The sequence below is a fragment of the Hippoglossus hippoglossus genome, chromosome 22 (genome assembly GCF_009819705.1).
Source record: "Hippoglossus hippoglossus isolate fHipHip1 chromosome 22, fHipHip1.pri, whole genome shotgun sequence".
Classification (NCBI taxonomy): Eukaryota; Metazoa; Chordata; class Actinopteri; order Pleuronectiformes; family Pleuronectidae; genus Hippoglossus; species Hippoglossus hippoglossus.
In genome coordinates, this window is record NC_047172.1 from 5641145 (window position 1) to 5661742 (window position 20598).

A 20598-nucleotide genomic window follows, 5' to 3' on the forward strand; every position below is an offset into this window, starting at 1 on the left:
GTGAAGAATAAATGTGACACTTGACTTTTATATTACAACGTATGTAAAATAAAACACTTTCACTTCAGAATTCCAAATGATAGATTTCCTCAGAGAAAGTTTGTCACCAAATGGATACAAATATACAAGAAAACTCTGCAAACACACCTTTCATTTGTCCTCATTTGACACATCAATACGTTCCTTATGAACTTTATAGTTTTTATCTTACCCATAACGATAACTCCTGAATCTCCTACTTTTTAAACAATCCTAAAAATAAATTAATGTTCAAATTAATGAGAGGAAACACAACTTACAGTTAACTTTACATGAAATTAATTGATCTAATTTGTATTTAATTATTCATTTCACCCACCTGGTAGATAAATAAATAAAATAAATCTGTAATCCTAATTAACCAAATGAAAAATCTTCTATGTGACTTATCAATGAGTAAATAATAAAGGCTGCATGAAGTTAATGTCCCTTCTCCTACTGGTACTCTATTAAATACTGCCATCTAGAGGCCGACTGCTAAAATAAAGATTTCATTCCCACCAACCCTTTAAATTCATATAGCTCATAAATATGAAAATGTTTGCATCTCATTTAACAGCCGAGATCAATAAATGAGCAGGAAATCATACATTTATTGTCCTTCTGACAACTCATACACAAAAATCCTGGTCTCACAAAATATCTTCAGTAATGTTTTTTCGATACACTTGAAAATACAACGAGGCCGAGGATCTATTAAACGACTCATCATGACTGGTTTCAGGTTATTGGACGTACACATGTTTTCAGCCAGCAAGTAAAGCATTTATTGAAGCAAATCAAGGTGTTTTTCCTCATGTTATCAATGTTGTGCCTGGATACCTGAATGATGATGTTCACAGTGCCCTAAAAGAAGCAGGTAAGCACATGGTTCACCTTTGCAGTAGGTAAAACAACTATCTTTGTATCAGAACAAATCGTATTGGAAACGTTGGACACCGGCTATCAACAGAAACAAAGACGTCTGAACCTGCACAAAAACAAAGAGGACATTTTTTTTTTCTTTTACAAAAGAAAAATCCACTTCAATGATTAAAATAACATACAAGTGCAAAGTTTTGCCCTTTAAAGCTTGATTGCATGTTTTTAAAACAGTTTAATAATTGACCAATCTCCAAGGCATTCACTGCTACAGTACTTTTTGACACGGTTCAGTAATGGTGTGAATCAGTGACGATTGACAGGAATCGAGCAGTAGCACATGCGTGATGGTGATAGCAGGGGCAACGACAATGATGATGATGATGCCAAAAGTGGCAGGTTTTTCAAGTAACATTGTCACCAACATTACACAGATCAATACAGGCTCAGTAAATCTAATAAACTCAAGAACACGTGTTTAAGTTCTTGCTAAAGGTAACGATCTTTACTGACCATGTGCTTTGACCTCTCTGGAAGGGGGGACAGCAAAAAAAAAATCCCCACAAAGAAATCGAAAGGCTAAGCTCACCAAAAAAAAACACAGGTTCAACCAGGTATTTTATTATTTATGTATTATTATTATTTTATTTATATTTTTCAAACTGACATCTTTAAAGCAATGGTTTCTTACGTTTCTGTCTGGGTCCACATACAGTTTATTATTGTGGCTGTATATTCTTGTTTTATTCTTATAATTGACATAGCAATCCTCAAGTTTTTGATGTTAAGGCTTTAAGTATTTTTGTTTCTTCAATTTTCAAGTCAAATTTCAATTTATTTGACTAAATCTTGGAGCAGAAGCTGGAAATGTTTGCCATTAATTTAAAACATCCAGCTCTTTGTCCATTACAACTGGTATTTTATAGTATTTATTTCTCCTTAACCAAGATCTCCTTAGTTTTTCTACTTCACATGTACCACAAAGACACCACAAGTACTCCTGGTACTCACTGATTTAAAGGATCATTATTATTATTATTTATGATTATTATTGGTATGATGATGATTGATGATGCAGCACCACCAAAGGTTTGGCCATTTCAGCACCATGGACAGCTCCGCACGATCCCAAAACTAACAGCTGACCAAAGTTTAAAAACCCCGCCCCCCCGGCCACATCTGTTGAAAAGTACTTTACAAGATAACTGCAAACACATGAGCAAGTGACATTGTTTTACATACAACAAGTTACTTTTAGCTTTGGCAACCACATCTGGCTCTTGAGCACACACACACACACACACACTAATACAGATGTGTTGACTCTAAACATCCCAAAGCCTGATCTGTTGACTCTAAAACATGTAAAATCAGTCACTGGTTTATACAAAACAGTTTAAAACTCTCAGCCCTCGAATTCATGTTGCAAAAAGGTATAAAGGTTTAGCTCATGAGGTGCGGTGCCGTCAACCTTTAAAAAAAGAGGAAGCACTGTCGGCAGACCAGGATCTTCTCATTCAAGTTCCAGCAAATTGAATCAAAAACTGAGCGACAACAGGACGTCAGATCCAAATCGCCCCCCCGTCTCTGCTCAGAGTGACACGCTGAACATTGACTGTTCATCAAAGGGAGGACGCTTGATTGAAAACGAGCCCCAAGAGACTCTGGTACTAAACTGACCCTTTCCTGTGTTACACTGGTATTTTCCCTACAAAGACAGTGAGCCGGGTCCCACAGAGGCAGTGAGTGGAGCACGGTATTTTCTTTGGAAAAAAACTGCACTGCAGCACATCAGCTAATAGAGCCTGGCTCCCCGAGGGGAGCTCAATATAGGACACTCTTCCTCTTCCTCCACTTGAGCTATTTATACACCCAAACAAAAGAAAAGAGGCTTAATGAGGCAGCGACGGGGAACTCATGCGAACGGAGTTAGACAAGAGCTTTGTAGTGTTTAGCTCCAAGAATTCCAGCTTTTTCCATACGCGCAACGAACGTTGCTATTTCTGCTGTGGCTAATTTCGCAGGAGTAAAAGTAGAGTATCTGTGTTACACCCTATGATTGAACCCAGTAGCTGAGTTTTTTTTTTTAAATGGCTAAAGCAACACAAAAGCTAAAATAGATGCATAGTTGTAAGCATGATAATGTGCTGGACATGGATACTATAGAGTAGATCCAGTAAAGAATCTCTGAAGATACAATAAAATCCTCTGTGTCGAGAAACATCTAAAATATTCCACCAGCTGGACACAACAAAACAGGAACCCCCGATATATGAAGCATTTCATTGCATATTTGCATGAAAGGAAATATCTCATGCAGCTTAGAGAAGCTACCTTGACGTTAATGCTTTGGTTCAGAGTCAGAGTGCATTCAAATGGAAGAAGATGAGGGTGTGTGTTCAAATGCACACAGTCGTCCGACTACGAATTTGTTTCCTAACTAAGCAGGAGAAACTGTCTCTAGGCAACTTCACATACTGATCACGAATACCCCTGTACAACTGAATACAGCATTTCAACTACTACCATGGATACAGACATGAACACACACTTGCAAAATAATATTAATAATAGTAACTAACAGAGCATGACATTTTAAATCACCTAACTATCTGACTTACCAGTTCTGTAACATTACAATATTCAGGCTATTGGAAAAAGAGGGTTTTGGTGTTTACATCCAATCACACTTGAACCAGTAAAACTTTAAAGACCAGAATTAAATCAGGGATATTTAAATATGCAAGTAAACAAACTCACATTAAATCAAGTGAGAATCTGCTTTGAAAATAAAGAGGCTGATGTTTCAGTTCACATCGTGCACCGGGGACTTAATAGCAACCGGAGAAATCTCCCTCGAAGTGAGAGCTGTCACACAGTGCAAGGATTTCCGTTTCAGTCATGCGGTACAACAGCGTTAAATAAAGCAAGGGTCGGTGGTAGAAGTAAAAAAAAAAAGGGACTGTTTGTTTTTTTAGGTCTGTCCTCAGAAACCTGGATGCTCTTATAAAGGGTCGCTTTTAAATTAGTTTTAAGACCTAAGGACGGTGACACTTAAACTATTCTAATACATCACCAACCTTAACCTCCTGACACTTGAATTATTTAATTGCATTTTTTTTGGCACGTAAACTTTTCCTGTTTCTGACTTATTTCATCTGACAAAGGAAGCCGTGTGAAGCTGCCCCTTCGGCGTCTCAGTAAACTCCACGTCATTCACCTGAAGCTAAGCTGATCTGGATCTTTTCCGTTTGTAGCGTTCTTCTCAATCCAATTGGCCGTAGTGAGACAATTAAAATTTTATACAACACAAGGCAAATCCACTGCTGGGCTAAATACGGATTTAAGGATCACACCGTGTGGACGAGCAGCAGCAGCAGCAGCGGTGCATCATAACTCTAAATATAGCTCTTCTTCTTCTCCACATCCCCTCTGACAGCAGTTTTCCCCGTACAACAATAAAACACAGATTTTCTTTGAACACACTACATCCACATTTGGTTGTTTCTACAAAAACATGTTTACTTTTGCTTCTTCAAGCAATTGTAAATTGACTTTTTTTGACCACTGGACACAGCTGCAGTTGAACCCAAAAAATTCACCAGGCTTCATAAATATGTGTTTTTTTTAAAAGTCTGTTACATAAATTCAACAAACTGGTTTACAACCATTAACCAGGGGCTAATGGTGTTAATCTCTTTTTGCGTTTTCTGTCTTACAAGATGTGTCTGACTAGAAGCATCGATGTCTGAGGACTACAACGACATGTGAACAACCATCTGACTACATGGAAACAGTCTTTAGAGCTGACAGGGAACCACACACACGTACAAACATAATATATCTCTTTTATCCATTATTTCTTTTCAGATCACTCTGAACCATAAATAAGTTAACAATATAGCTCATTATAAATAAATCTCAGTCTGTAAAATTCACATATAAATACCCTGCTCCATCTTGCAGAGACTTCGTGGACCCACGTTTCTTTACGTTACGCTCCCTTTGACAAAAGAATACAAAGCATCCATGGTGTAAACACTACGACTTTCCCTTTGAAACCTCTGGAGGCGTCGACAAACACAGGCGAATGGAGCAGACAGAGCTATGATTTCATGACGAGACTGAAGGGGTCTCCCCATTGTCTGTCTGGACGTGCGGCAGGAGGTCAGCCCTTTTTCATTTTGGACACCGGTGACAATTTCTTCCTGGTCCAGTCCCTGATTGATAGAGTCTGTGTGTAAAGGGGAACGAGAAAGAAAGGGACAGGCTATTGCTAGAGATGGTTTGATTGATTTGATACTGAGGTGACGATTGCTGCTCCTGCTGCATGCTTGGTTTTGGAGACTTGCAGACGTCCATGCAATTGAGCCAGAGGCAGAGAGCTGCCAGGGACAGAGAAAAAGAGGAGAGAGCCGTCTCTACGCCGGTCTGAGCCTTCCTGCTGTTCACCAAAAACTGTCTGAATCTCCCTTTTTCCTCTCGTTGTCTCACTGTCCTTCTGAGAAGTGAAACGCTGGAGGCGCCGGTTGGTGCTCAGAGTCTGTTCCCAGGGCCACGGGTGTGTTGACAGGGGTGGTGAGAGGCGTGCTGTTGGGGGGCTGCGGGTTGGTGTTGCCCTCTGTAAAAGTCTTCTCCTGAGACTGGGAGGAGGAGGAGGAGGAATGGGTGCTCTCGCTGGAACTGCTGCGGGTCTCTGTGCTGGTACTCGTCTTTTTCATCTTCCTCCTCTTGGCTAGCGGCGCCTTGTCCACCGTCTGCAGGCGGAAACCTTCCCGCTTACATTTGTTAAATGCCTGGGACAAAAAAAGGCGGAATGATGAGCCAGTTATTACGATTTTTTATGAATTATTCATTTTTCTAAGGGACGCACTGATCCACTTCATCAGGCCAGACTGCTGTGGCACTGAAAACAGCTGAAACTGAATATTTTTACATTTTATCCTATCAAGTGTGTTTCTAACTAGATGTAAATATATATTTTTATGCATAAAATACAGAATTAATAACAGTTCCTTTGAAAAAAGTTGCAATAAATGATTCTAAATAATATGCAAATCTTAATCAAAACAGTTTTCTCCATAAATGACAGAAATGAATGAAAAATCTCTGGTTAGTTTCCCAAAGCCTGAGCTGACGTCTTCAAAAAGCTTGTTTTTACTGCCCAATAGTCACAAGCTAAATGACTGATGATACATTTATTAATTTGCAAATCTGCAGCTTGAACCAAGGAATATAATATAGAATATTTGCAGATGAATATTCTGTCAATCATCATTCATCAACTAATCAGTGTGAGCTCTACTTTAGACAAATCTCTTTATGATTCATGTGAAATAATGTTAATCTCTATGTTTTATCTTTCAGGTTGAAGAATTTTAAAAGTGAAGCAGAATCCAGAGCAGCAGCAGCAGCAGCAGCATGTTAACAGTCTGAACCACTCAGTGCAACCCAAATTCTGCAACAGGAAGCCAGAAGGTTGCGAAAGCCTGACCTACATCTAATAATATCGTTTCTTACATTAAAGGTAGCTTTGACGTAAGTGTGGACGGAGGCAGTGGAGGAGCCCAGAATGTCCGGGGTCATGAGTGGGTTGGAGGAAAGCTGGCTGTCGTCCTGGAGCCAGGCGTTGTAACGGAGGCCACACATTTTAATCCTCTTGTTTGGGTCCACCGTCAGCAGCTCTGCAGGAACGAGACACAGATAAATACCTTTAGTGCCGTTAATAGGTCAGCGGAGAGTTGAGCCGCAGGGAGGAAGTGATTTCCTCCTCAGGTAGTTCAACCTCTGTGAGCAGCTTTGTGAGTCAAAGGTTCAATCCGTGATCCAAAAGTAAAGAAAAGGTTCGCTCCACTCACACATTTCAAAAGACGAGGACATCGTGTCAATCCCAAACTCCTGGTCTTAAATCTATAACTAGAATGGACTCAGGAGGCTCCATACGTCCGTCAAGGATCAATCCTCAATAGTAGTTCATCTGGATTATTGTCTTCTACCAGCTTCCACTCACGCAGTGTAAAACGAAGTGAAAAGAAATCTGGATCTGCCTCAAAATGTGATGCTTTCTTCCTTACTTCATGCCCCACCCCTCCGCTAAATTTAATTGAAGTTGGTTGAGTAGTTTTTTGCACAATCCTGCTAACTACCAAACAAATACAGACCAAAATATAACGTCCTTGGCAAATTAACTGGAGTAAAGAGTCCTGTATTTTCGATTAAAATCTGTTGAAAATCTTATAAAATACTGATTTTCACAATGGGACAGGTTTGGTACTGGCCCAGACCTTTGCACGTCTTTCCTCCTCTCCCTTCTCCTTTCACACTAAACTTTATCCCATCAATAAAGGCATAACATTTTCTGCAAGTCACAGTCTTGACATGGAATTCCATCTAATATCTGATTTTGATTCTTTCCCAGTTTAACCCATTAGATTTATGAGTCTCCAGTTCCATGCTCACCTTGTATGAGGTCTTTGGCCTGCTGCGACACGTTCCTCCAGGCCTCTCCCTCAAAAGAGAAGTCCCCCAGTTTGATTTTCTTCATGATCTCCTCGGCACTGGTGTGGGACAGGCTCTTCTCCTGACACTGGAAAGGCACCTGACCGGACAGCATGGTGTACTGCAAACAGAGCGAAGCCACACAATCTGTTGTCAGAAACCACAGGAACACGCAGAAAATCTGACCTAAATCGTTTGAGCCATCAGTGTGGAACAGAAAGTGTCACACGCTGGTTTATGTTTAATATCAAGATGCCTACAATGACCTGTGGCAATGGGTTTTAATGTAACACATGTACTGTGAAAATAACAACATGCTCTATTAGCGCTTGTGACCGACCGCGGCCGTCCACATTTTTCCATTGTCATGCTGCGTGTTGTTGACCGTGGTTGAACCAGCACTAAACAGAAGAGCGGTCTGTGCTCAGCTGAATGAGCAGGACACTCTCACCTTGGCCTGCTTACATCTGCCCTCACATTTCTCATTAAAATGGCGTGTAGTTAGGAACAGCCCTTTTGGCAGTAGAGGAGCCCTGATCTCTCTCTCTCTCTCTACACTCTTTGCTTCCAGGGCATTGTGCACACAGCTTGTCAGCAGCCATTTCATCAAAGCTCCATGAGGCACACTACTCCCATATCCCCCCAGGGGGCGACGGTGCGAATCAGCACTGCAGAGAGCAGGCCCGGTACCCATGACTGGCCCGACTACACAAACCTCTCTCAACTCTCCACCTCCTTCTCCTTTTAATGTTCTTCCTCTACACAGAAAAAAGGTTGAATTACGATGACATTTCCGCTACTGGGAAGTATGATTTAAATCGAGCGCTTGTTTTTCTGAGGTGAGCGTTAAAAGTGTGTCAGCTCACCACAGGATACTGAAAGGTTGTAGCGCGGAACAAGAGAGAGAGATGAATATCATGTAAAACTGATTAACCAGAACATGCAAACTGAAAGCCTGTAACTACACGCGAAGTCAGATAAAGTAACAGCTAATTGCTTAATCAGATCTGCCTGCAGCAAAATGTTTAAACCATAAACTGGCTAGAATGGAAAAAAAAATTACAAGTGTGTGGAGCTCATGATTAAACATTGATAAGGTTTTTGAAATGCTTCAGTTGAAAATATTATGAAAAACAACTTTAAAGCAGAGCTTGGAGCTGTGGATTTCAAAAAGATTTTTTTATAAATTCTAAATAAAATCTGGTCAATTTCACGGGGCACTGAGGAAAGTAGTTATCTAAAGTATGTTGATTTTGTGCAATCACATTTTACAGATGTTCCTGAATCTTCACTTTATCCATTTTTACTTACCTCCGCCAAGGAGGTTGCTTTCACCCCTGTCCGATCACACAAAGACCATTGGACAGATTTCCACCAAACTGGCTGGAGGGATGTGTTATGGGTCAGGGAAGTCAAATCAAATCAAATAGAGATGGAGCATTTTTTTTTCAATAATTCATTGATCTTGATGAAAAAAATCAGGCATATTAAGTGGAACGATAACTGAGTGCGTGAAATCTGGTGCATCTTAATTGAATTGGATGAGACCGTTGGGCCTTGGCAGAGGTTTGTACTCTGAGTGTCATTCTATGTTCATTTTTTTAACTGATGTGAAATAAAATATGTGTCAATTTTAAAAGTAGAAGTGTTAAAAAAGACTTAGTTCCGCTTAGAATTATGTTGAGCTGAATAATAAATGTTTCTGCTACTGTCCAGCATCTGTGTTTAGTGTTAAACCTGAGCCGGGCTCCATCTTACAACAGGCACTCACCAGAATGACCCCCAGACTCCACAGGTCGCAGGACTCATCGTAGCCGTCATATTTGAGTATCTCTGGTGCAGCGTAGTGCAGCGTGAAGCAGGGAGTCTTCAGGAGCTGATTGTCTGGTGGTTTGAGGCGTGCAAAGCCAAAGTCTATGATTTTTATCTCAGAGTTCTCACTCTCGTCTGTGAAGAGCAGGTTCTGCGAAGTGATTTGAGACACGGACAGCAATCATTTCTTTCTGCTTAGCAAAGCAGGTCCACTCGATAGCTTAGTAAATTGGACATCAAGACTGGTCTGACCAGGTACTTTTGTTTCACAGAAGATTGCAGATCATAAAAAGTTCAGAAAACCACAGTAATTGTCTTTAAAAAAAGAGCCTGTCAGTCTGTGTGGGTCGCAAAACGCACACAGACAGATTAGATGTGTTTGGACAGAGAAGAACATCTACTATCAGCGCTGCTGAGTCAAATACCTCTGGTTTAAGGTCCCTGTGCACCACTCCTACGTCATGCATGTGACTGGCAGCTGACACCAGCTTGCGCATGATGCGACTGGCCTCCGTTTCACTGAAATGTTGCTTTCTGCGGATCCTCTCCAACAGCTCCCCTCCACCGAGTAGCTCCAGAACCAGGTACGTGTGGAGCTACAGCAAAAGAACAAGAAAAAACAACCCACACAAAAAATATTTATATTAGTCATCACCAGCCTTTATGCAGGACATACACGAATGCTTTGTGCCAGCACTTGAAGGCGGACGTGCCTGACGCATGGTGCTGGCACAATCATCAGAACGACAACAATCACAGTTTCATGTTCGGGAAACACAACATTTTCGTGCTTATGTGCAATGCTGGCTGCTAAAAGAGAAATACACAAGAAATAAAATCCACAACCAGATGAACACAGACCAGGTTTCATCCCCTGCCTCTGTCTCCTCTTTCACATTCCATTGTTGAAACACGATTTGATTGGCTGATGCCTCCGTAGCCGCATTAAAAGTTGAGCTCTGCTTAACTTCTACCACACACAGCACGAGCAACACAACAGAACCACAATGCAGTTTGACAATGCATGACTTCACCCCATTCAAAGTATATGAGCCGCGTTCCACCGTATGTGTGGGTCCTAGTTGTTCTTTGAACTGCTCTGAAATTGTGTAGTGGATTGAAAAATTCCTCTAATTTGCAATTGAACAAATATTGACATGTTTGTGTAAACAAATGTATGATAAATCTTTATTTCACGGCCTGACCTAGAAGTTAAAAACAACTGAATGTGATGTAGAGGATCGGAATTTTCTCTGTTGCATAATTAATTCAGTAAAAACAGTCCATTGCTGATGCCATGATGGTAACATTAAACCATAATGATGCTGAGTAAAAGTGAAAGGAGCCAAACAAAGTGGTAAAGGAACAATGTGTCTGGGCAGCGGGGTAGAGTTTCTCATTAGTGCCGGGTCTGAGGAACAAAGGCGGGACTCGGCTGAGGCGAGACGAGGCAGCGCTGCTTTGATCTGGGTCATGGGCCTCTGAGATACTGTAATAACCCCACTGAGCTCATCAGGATTAAAGTGGTGCTCGTGGGCTTGAGGGTCTGGGGCTAATGAACCTGTGCACAGTCAGACACACACAACTTCCCAATAACGGAGGAAAGCTACATTTAGAACGAACGCACATTTAGTTCGAGGGGAGTGTGCGGCTCGATTAGCAACACAAGTAAATCTAGGTTGTTTATATTCAGTAGAACAAAATGGGTGTTTGCACAGCTGCAGTTTAAAAATACATTTCATGTGAAATATCAAGCTCACGCAGAGAAGTTTATGGGACAATGCACGGAGAGATAGAGGAATACCTCGAGGGCCTCCAGCATCCCCATTAATCTGCCTTGTTCCAGTTCCAGGACCTAATAAGGCTGCCGTCCCCATAGGCTCCACGGGGAGCCACGCAAACCAGAGTTTATGGAGGAGAGTGTAAGCGCTGCGATGAACCTCACCTGGTCGTGGTAAATCTCATGTAACTTGACAATGTTGGGGTGGCCATCGCAGAGCTTCAGGGCTGCTATTTCCCGCTGCGTCTGTGCTTCCATTCTGCAGCAAACATGAGCAGAAAGTCAGAAAACTGTCAAGTAAGTACAACATAAGTATACACATACACAGTAATGTGTGCAGGCTGTGAGCTTTTACCTCTTGCTGACAATTTTGACTGCGTATTTCTGTCCCGTCTTCTTGTGCGTGCAGCGTCTGCAGATGGAGAAGCTCCCCTCTCCCAGAGCGCTGTCCTTTAGGTCCATCTCGTAGCTCATGTAGAAGGGCGAGTCCTGTAAAGGGGAAGAGTGGGAAAAATATAGATTTTAACCGACACCATAATGTCCAATAATTGCACGTGACCTCAATAGAATGTCTGTCGAGTTAAATGTTTTCTTTGGTGCGATATATAGTGATTTCTGTAAACAAGTACAGATTTGATACATTCCTGCATTCAGAAATCAAATGAATCCACTATTTCCGACCTCTGGCTTCTATGGAGAATAATTTAATGTAGGTCAGTGGTACTTGACTTACTGGTTGCATTAGTAACTGGACCCAGCTCATGGCAGAATAACCACTTATAAAATAGAGGTCATGTCCTCGAGACAATTCTTCTGCCAGTACAATGCTCTAGTTTCTTTCTCTAGAGAAAGACACACTTTATGTTGGAAGTATAGTCCAGAGACTTATGTTCAGCATTTGCTTAAAACATAATTTCTGAAACATTCGAGCAAAAACCTCACTCTTCCTTCACCAAGTATTCAAGCTGTTGTGTTTTTGCTTGTATATTATTCAACATCATTATAATATGACAAATTTTTTGATGATATGATGATTAAAAGCTTTTTATTTTTTAAGTACATCTCCACAGTGATCAGCAGCCCTGAATGAGGAGCCAGGTAAACGTCTCTTGTTGCGTAATGTTGTTATCATGATTAATCTTGATTCCAAAAATGAAACGCTGACGAGGTAAATGTACAAAACAACCGCTCTTCAATTCTGAATTAAGATCTTGAAAATAACCAGAGGACAAGATAAGAAAAATCGTCGACTAGCTCCCTGTTTGCGACAGGAAACAACATAAGGGACAATTAAGCAGAGGGAGCTGAAGCTTTTGTGAAATTCGGAACATCTCAAGATTCAAGATGTTTATCACATTGGTTATAAAAATGTAAGCAGGCGAAAAACTTTTGCAGGAAAGTTTAGTTTTTAAGTTCATAATTAATACAGAGCAATAATAAAAGAAGATAAATACACAGAAATATAATGTGAAGTTATAGAATAAATATACAATAATAAAATAAAAAACGTATTACAAAAGACATCAAAACAAATAAATATGTTATAACAGTGAAAGGCTTCAGGTTTCTTACGTTTGTCAGCACTTTTTAAGGATTATTTAAATAGTTGGATGAGTAAATTTATGTTAATTGATTTGAATTTGTCATCAGTTGACATTTTTGTAAGGATATAAGTAGACTATGACTATGCTACAGACTTAAAAACTGAATGTGAGTGCAGTAGAAACAAACTCTAATGGAAAAGGAGAGGAAGTAACAAAAAAAAAAAAGGAATCTGTCTGTGACAGCAGCCATTAGCTTAAGTGTGTTTGTGCTGGAGGATCCAAGTGCATTTATCTTACCTTCATCATGGCGCTGCGGGCCACCGCAGCAGAGCCAGGCCTCTCAGAGCCCCCACACAGCTGGACATGGTCGTCCATCACCACATTCCTCTTGAACAGGATGGAAGGGGCCATGAAAGAGTAGCCCTGCACAGACAGAAACATAAACTCTTCAGGTTTACATTTCACAAGGACATACTGTAAAATGAGGGCTGGAATATTTGGCCTGAGGAAAAGGAAACTTCCATTGATTTAGTTAATAGCCTGAGAAAAGACTGCAGCATTTTAACATTACACAGATTTATAGACACCTAATGTGTTTTATACATTTCCACGTTTACTGTAGGACTTGAAATCATGTTTCCATGTCAAACCAGCCTGTCAGCTCCACAATAAGCCATATTCAGCTTCTTTGTGAGTGACAGCAGCTGTCCAGCTGTTCCCATTGTTAGACCTGTCATTATGAAGAGCTGCCTGCATAATTCCAGCTGTGTGGCGCCCAGAGCTCGGAGCTGGCATTAATCTCTCTCTCTCCTTTTTCACTGACACACACACAGCTGTGTGGTATGTGGTGACAGCCATGGATGGACGGAAGGATGGATGTTGAATGAATGAGATGCCCTAAATTGCTGGGCTTGAATATTTGATTGCTCTGCTGTGAAATTACATCTTGGCGCTCTTAATGCAATTTTAATTTTGTTTTGTGAGCCACTGTGGGGGAGCAAGTGCACAGTTTAAAATTGGGATTGCTGTCGTTATCTCAGAGATTGCTAGGCTTGCAAATTATAAAGACCACAAAATTTCAGACTATGTGAATGGCAGCTGAGAGCGAAAAAAGCCCAGATGAAGTTGGCAATCAAAGACCGAAGGCGTAACCGAGACAGACGTGGTGATGCTCTCAAAGTGTAACCTTTTATTCCACGAGAAAAGCCTGTTAATGGATCTATTGATCTGCCAAGCTCAAGGATCCAGAAGGCAATCAGAGTTGAAATTTCATGCAATACATCAGACAGCCATCAGCTGGCACGGAGTTGTGGGCCACATTACGGTTCAAAGCTACATCAAAAATAGTCATTCACATCTGTTACTTCAATAAGAGCTGCATATGGCAGCAATTACTCCAATAAAAGACCCTTTAGTCAATTTGAATACCAATGCACACAGACAGACTCATGTTGACTTACAGCAACCTTTTGAGGACATTCAAAACTTCACTTGATTACTTCAATTGCTGTTGAGTACGTGAAATATAGTCACAGACAAAAAGTGGATAATGTATAAAGCGATTTTTTCCTCCATGTCAACATTTCACTCTGCCTGCAACCAAAGCCCAGACAAACATCCGCACAAAAGAGATGCAAATATAGATGTTGTCCTGTGCAATGACCTGCAGGGGGAACACAAAGGGAATATTTCTGTCTGTAAACCACCAGACAATGAGTCACAACAAAAACCAGTCTGGTTGTACAACATCTCTTCCTTCCCTCCCCACCTGGAAGATGCGGTCACAGTTCTGAGGCAGTGCTGCGGGGGAGTAGGTGGGGTCCATCTCCGTGAACTCGTCTGCAAAGTTGCTGACGTCCAGCTCGTCCCGAATCACCGGCTTGAATGGAGCAGGCATCTTCTTAGCTGCCAAGTCCTCCCAGTTAATTTTCTAAAGTGAGTTTAAAAAAAAAAAAGGAGACAAAAACATTGCGGTTTGCCCCAATCCTTATTAACACAGTGTATACAAATTCCTTTAAGCTCCTCACTCAAAGTGGCCCCATTATATACTGAGGAGTAACAGCCCACCCTGCTATTTAGCTTTTTGTCAACACAGAAAAAAATCCCAGAGAGGTTAGGAGATCCACCTGGTAAAAAGGGTGTTTCTTTATATTCTCTGCTCCATTCGGACCTGAGCCTAATCTCTTCTTTGGATCTTTGATGAGGAGTCTCTGGATGAGGTCTTTGGCGAGTGGTCCCATATCTTTGGGGAATGGAGGATCCTTCTTTGAGATCCTCCTGTGATGTGTGAGACAGACACAGTCAGTGCTGTAGCATGATTATAACTGGGGATAAGTTGGGGATCAGGGAGAATCCATACTTGGCAATGTCTGTGTGAGAGTTCTCGTCTCCATCAACTGTGAAGGGTGATCCTCCGGTCAGAAGCTCGTACATCAACACGCCGAGGCTCCACCAGTCCACCGCCTGGAATGCATGAAAGCAACCGCCCGTGACTTAGACTTATTAGACTGAAGGAAAAGAAAAACTCACTGAGGAGAACAGAGAGAGGAGACACACAATGGTATTAAACATAAAACTATGAATTACCTTATCATGTCCAGACTCTCCTCCCTCCACAATCTCCGGAGCCATGTATTCAATGGTGCCACAGACAGAGAAGGCCCTTTCCACCTGTTTAAAGAAAAACATAAATGCATTAATATACATGTTTCAAAAGCCATAAATAACTCAAAACACAGAGGATATCGGAGCCTGGAATATGACAGAACTGTCCAAGATATGACTTAAAAAAAGGAATGATTAAATAACAACAATCAAACTTAAAGATCAGAGATTAATGCGCAAAACTCAAAATAAAAGATTTCTTTCATATAAGATCATTTAAAACTAATTTGGCAGAAAATAGAAAATAGTGGCATAGAAAGTGCTGTTAAAATATTTTTAAGGCCTTAAGGGAAAAATAAATGTTTCATAACTTTTTAAGGGAAAAGAATAAGTCCCTAATGAATTTTGACACATGTACCTGATCGAATTCCTTACTGAGGCCAAAGTCTGTGAGAACTATATGACCACTTGAATCCAGCAGAATATTCTCAAGTTTCAGGTCCCGATACACGATCCCAAGCTGCACCAAGAAAATGACAGAGAGAATATTTACATGTGACAGATAAAGTATGTAAACAGCAACATGTAAATAAAAAAAACAGTTTGATTGTGTTGAATCTGAAGATTACCTGGTGTAGATGTTCCAGTGCCAACACTATCTCTCCACTGTACAGGGCCACTTCTTGCTCTTTGAATCGCACCCTTTGCACCAAATGTGTGAAGAGTTCGCCGCCATTTACATAATCTGTGATGAAAGATACATTTTTATTTAGCTGCTTAAAATCTGGTATAAACACAACACAGGGTTATAAACATGAAAAATATCCTCACCAAGAATGAGGTGCAGCTTGGTATCCGTCTGAAAGGCGTAGTGAAGCGTGACGAGGAACGGGGACTGGCGGATGTGCTCCAGCACTTGCCGCTCTGTGCGTGTGTGCTCAGCAGTTTTTGCCTTTTGTACAATAGTGGCCTTCTTCAAGACCTTCATAGCATACAGCTCCCCCGCATCGTGCCCGCTCACTTTCCGCACCAGGAACACTTTGCCGTACGCTGGTGGTTTAAAATCAACAAAGACAGATGGCAAAGTTCAGCGACAAGCCGCGGCTTGAACAGAGATGAATGTCATGATGTGCCCGTCAGTCCAAAAAAATACACAGTGTGACTGGCGTGCACCCAATCATGTGAATGTCGTGTTGTGTTCAACACAGAGAGACAGTTTTTACTCACCTCCTGTGCCAAGCACCTTTAATAGCTCAAAGTTTTCAATGCCCACCCTCTCTACATGGCCCGTCAGGTTGGCTGAGGTTCAAGCACAAATAAGAAAACCATGCTTTTAATTACACACTTTACATTACAAAATAACATATAATCAGTTTGCATTTATGGCCTTAATTTTCCTCTGAAAAGGTTAGAAATGAAAGTTGCATCTCTATAAAAAAAGATCATACAATATACAGTATTAATGAGTAGCTAGACATGAAAAGCCCACTGTTCCACATGAGGTATTTTACTACTGATTGACCACCTGATGCCTATCTGGGACACGGGGGAAATGTATGTTTATATTCACTACACTGACAGGCCTGGTGTTTGTGACTGCAGCGGCTTTATAAAAAAGAGGTACTAGTTGTCGATGCAGAGTGTAAAAATGTAGGTTTAATATAGCTCCTCTACAGTATAGATGTTCCTGCTCTGAAACAATGAAAGGTTAAAACGATGCTTGGTTAACCAGTGAGCTAATGGTCTGACATTAAAGTGATAAAATCATCCTCATCTGGACAAAACCCTTGAAAACATTCTCATTATCTATTTAGTAATGTTGAAATAGCCAAATTTTGAATACATTTGAGACTGATCATCTGTTTGAAACTGTTCTCTCCAACAGCTGTGGACTTCGCATGGCCACCAGAAGGCACATTGCATCACCTGACCAGTCCTCTATACATCTTGTTCTGTAACTGGTGCCAACTTGCTAATAATGCATTCTGGTATTTTGATGCAAAGAGGCTCTCACTCGTGCTGCTTTGAGAAGACCTATAGACAACGAGGTCAGACTCTGCAAGGCTAAAAAACGTTGAGAACTGAGCTGTAATCTGGATCAGCAATTATAAAGATACTGGGACCACGGGTAGCGATCGGTATCTTGCAGTGGTGAGAATACTGCAAAGAACAAGCCGAGGATCAGTCGACGTCCTTCTTATAAACAAAGGTTACCAAAAAAAAAAAACAGGCTTGTGCTGAAAAGCTGACTTACTCTTAACTTTCAGTCAAATAGTCAACAGTATAAAATGATCTTAAAAGCATCTGCATGCAAACATTAACCTGCAAAAGGGTCATTATCTTTCATCAAAGATTCTTCACTGAAATCAGCACGCACACTGGCTTCTTGTGTCTCTCTCGATCGCTGTCTCTCTCCACAGCTGACTGAGCTTGGCATGCTCTTAGACATGCAAAGCCATTGTAGTGAACACATTCATTCTGTCTCACACTCCGGAAATATGCTACTGAACAATTAAAACGCCTCATTTCATCATTGCGTGTTTCTCCTGTTACACACGAGAAGAAATGCTGCAACTGCTGGGGAATCCAGTTGCATTCTTCATTTTCAAAACAAGAACACTATCCTTCAGTTTCAAGGGTCAGGGGTTCAGGTTGCATAACATCCTTGTCAGGCTCAGCCGGTCAAGGCCAAGTTGGATTTTGGATGTTTATTAATAGACTAACAGAGGTGTACAAGGAGAAGATGCCTTGCTGCTTGAAAAGAGGAAGCTCTTTAGTTTACAGGAGTGAAATATCAATGTCCTCAGATGAAAAAACTAGAATGGCAGTTAAGATTCACAGATTTTTATTTGAATCTGCACCAGATTACGCACACTCATACAAACCACCTACAAAATTAAACGGGTTCTTCCCTAACTCGTACCACATCCTTCCGCCAGCTTTTGTAGTAAACCGTCTAGTAGTTTTTACATAATCTTTCTCACAATCTAACGTACAGGAATGAAAACATAACCTCCATAGTGGAGGTAAAAATAGGAATAGGAATAGAGCAGTGAAAAATGAATCCTGCACACAGAAATCCTTCACATGTGGCAGGAGGATTAGTACAGAGAAGCATACCGCTCATGTTTGCTTGAGCTAATTTGCATAAATAAAAAGGCAAGAGAGTCTGGCCTTTACTGTACTGCAAGGGTACAAAGTAGAGTAAAGTTGATCCAGTGGTATTTACAACTAAACAGACTGCATATTTGGGGCAGGGCAGTAAATGGGGGGTGCAGCATAGTCATGTTGCAGCCTGAACAGCAGCACTGTGTCATTGTAAAGCTGTTACAGCTGAGACAGTATGTAAACTTCATTCAACGGCCCAGTAGACACGCAACTGCACTCAGCTCAGCTACCAGCCAGGGTTTAACAAGGAAATAGGGAAAGAGATCACATTACTCTGGTTGAAGCGTCTTTACACTGACTTCCACTATCACTGAGGATTGATTTTTAAAATGAGTGTACTTGTTTTTAAGTCTCTTGATGGTACAACACACTCATACATTTCTGTTTGTTTATCGGAGTAAGTTCCAAACCGGTTCCCTGAGGTCTTCTACCTCCGGCTTGCGCAATATCCCAAAAATGAACTAGAAAAAGTTTGGGGGAAGCAGCAAAGGTTCCCACTTTCTTTGATACCTTTTGCGAGTTTTGAGCTTTTGTCCTAAGTCTGTGTCTTATTGCTAACGTGCTCATATTGATCTCTTATTTCATGTGTTTGATTTCACTGTAAAGCACTTTGAGCTGCATTCGGTGTATGAAAGGTGCTGTATAAATAAAATGTACTATTATTATAAGAGCTAAAAATGTAAATGGCAACAGCAACTAGAAGCATATTTCCTGTATATTATTTTTAAAGTCACGCTGTGAGATGGTGCTGGTTCGTGTCCACACTACTTCCTTCTCGTGCATCAGCCAACACAGAACAACCAGCAGCTTCACGTGCACGATGACAAGAGTCGTTCAGTGGACGAGCTAATAACGTGAAGCGTTATTACAAAAAGCATTTAGTTGAGGTGTCATGTGCAGCCAAGCTAACGTTAGCTTTGGTGACTTGACAGCACTGCAGCTGTGTGTGTGTGTGCGTGTGTGTGTGTGTGCGTGTGTGTGCGTGTGTGTGCTCCTCGGTGAGCTAACAGCTAACACACCCGCGTAATGACAGGAAACTCTAAGTCAAGACGAACTTGGTCATTGGTTTGATTCCCCCTGGTTACACGTTAACTACTGGCTTAAGCTAATGTTATTACCCCCCGGGGTCGAGCACGGCTATCAAGTGGCAGTAAGCTAACGTCGGAGGAGGGGGGGGGGCGGTTAGGTAACATTAGTTTGCGTGAGTTAGCGGCCACGTTACAAGTAACGAGGACACACGTTCGCCTCCCGCTGCCCATTTCGGGGACTCGAGCAGCGTGAACGTTAGCTCTCATCGACTGTGACAGTTTGCTGCTGCGAGCTATTAGCAAGCTAACACCCGCCCCCCCACACACACCACCAGCACCACCACCTCCAACCCTCCCCTGACACGTGTCTGCAAAAAGAACAAAAAAGCCAAATAAACAAGATGGGAGTCGAACTCACCATGTTTCAGCTCGTGTTTCACAGTGAACAGGTCATCTTCTCTGGAGGAGCCCTCCATCGGGGATGGCATCGCAATTGGGGGCTTTTTGTTATTTAAAGCTTGACTCCAGCTCCTGGGTTAGTTCTGCCCCGCCGACATACAGAAGCTGAGCTAGACAGCGATGTGCCTGGAGGAGTGGGGACCGGGACCTGAACCTGACGGAGGTGCGAGCAGGAGACTGTTGACAAACCCAGCAGCCAGCAGAGCCTGGAGGAAACACTTGCTCCTGCACATCAACACTACCACTACCCTCGCAACCGGCCAGTCCCCCTTCGCTGATTGGCGTTGCTAGGGGGGAATCTCGCCCCTGATTGGATGCTCCTGTGTTGCCGACACGGAATCCCGCCCTCGTGCTAAACATCATGGCTAAAGTCAGTGGAAGTAATTCACATTTAAAAAAAAAATACTTTAAAATCCAGACTAGAGAAGTGGATGTGATGTGAAATGTAAATATTTTGGTTTGTTAAATTGGCTCAAGTTGATCTTAATGATTTACAATGAGACAGATAGATGCTTCATTTTAAACATTCCAAATGAAAACTTCTGACATTTAGACAAATACTAATACTTTTGATATGTGATGAAATACTCTCTGCAGATTTGAGTTTAAACAACTGCAGGTATGAGCAAAAGAAGCTAAACATAGAGATAGATAGATAGATAGATAGAGAGATAGATAGAGAGATAGATAGAGAGATAGATGTGCTAATGGAGATATTGAGTACTGCTTACGTGATAATAATCGATGATATACAAATAATATAACACTATTATATCATTATTATAGTTACATTATTATTGCTATA

At 41.4% G+C, this 20598-nt stretch overlaps 1 protein-coding gene across 1 annotated transcript; it reads right to left on the minus strand.

The window, feature by feature from the left end:
• Positions 1–610: 610 nt before the first annotated feature.
• rps6ka5 (ribosomal protein S6 kinase, polypeptide 5) lies at positions 611–20092 on the minus strand. Its single transcript, XM_034576241.1, has 17 exons — positions 19753–20092; positions 16366–16437; positions 15970–16188; positions 15768–15883; positions 15557–15658; positions 15121–15204; positions 14894–14997; positions 14661–14811; positions 14303–14464; positions 12832–12957; positions 11346–11479; positions 11156–11249; positions 9636–9806; positions 9170–9361; positions 7360–7519; positions 6421–6584; positions 611–5696 (listed from the first exon to the last, which is right to left on the minus strand). The coding sequence occupies exons 1-17, from the start codon at positions 19820–19822 to the stop codon at positions 5391–5393; spliced, it is 2427 nt and encodes an 808-aa protein (XP_034432132.1). The 5' UTR covers positions 19823–20092; the 3' UTR covers positions 611–5390.
• Between the last annotated feature and the right edge of the window lie 506 nt (positions 20093–20598).

What these genes read in the sequence shown, in the direction of transcription:
- rps6ka5 (XM_034576241.1), bottom strand. Translation starts at nt 19,822, where the DNA reads ATGCCATCCCCGATGGAGGGCTCCTCCAGAGAAGATGACCTGTTCACT. An exon ending in TCTCACACAGACATTGCCAA is followed by an intron (nt 14,812 to 14,893) that starts GTATGGATTCTC and finishes CACACATCACAG; the next exon opens with GAGGATCTCAAAGAAGGATC. An exon ending in CCCGCAGCGCCATGATGAAG is followed by an intron (nt 11,480 to 12,831) that starts GTAAGATAAATG and finishes TCCCCTTTACAG; the next exon opens with GACTCGCCCTTCTACATGAG.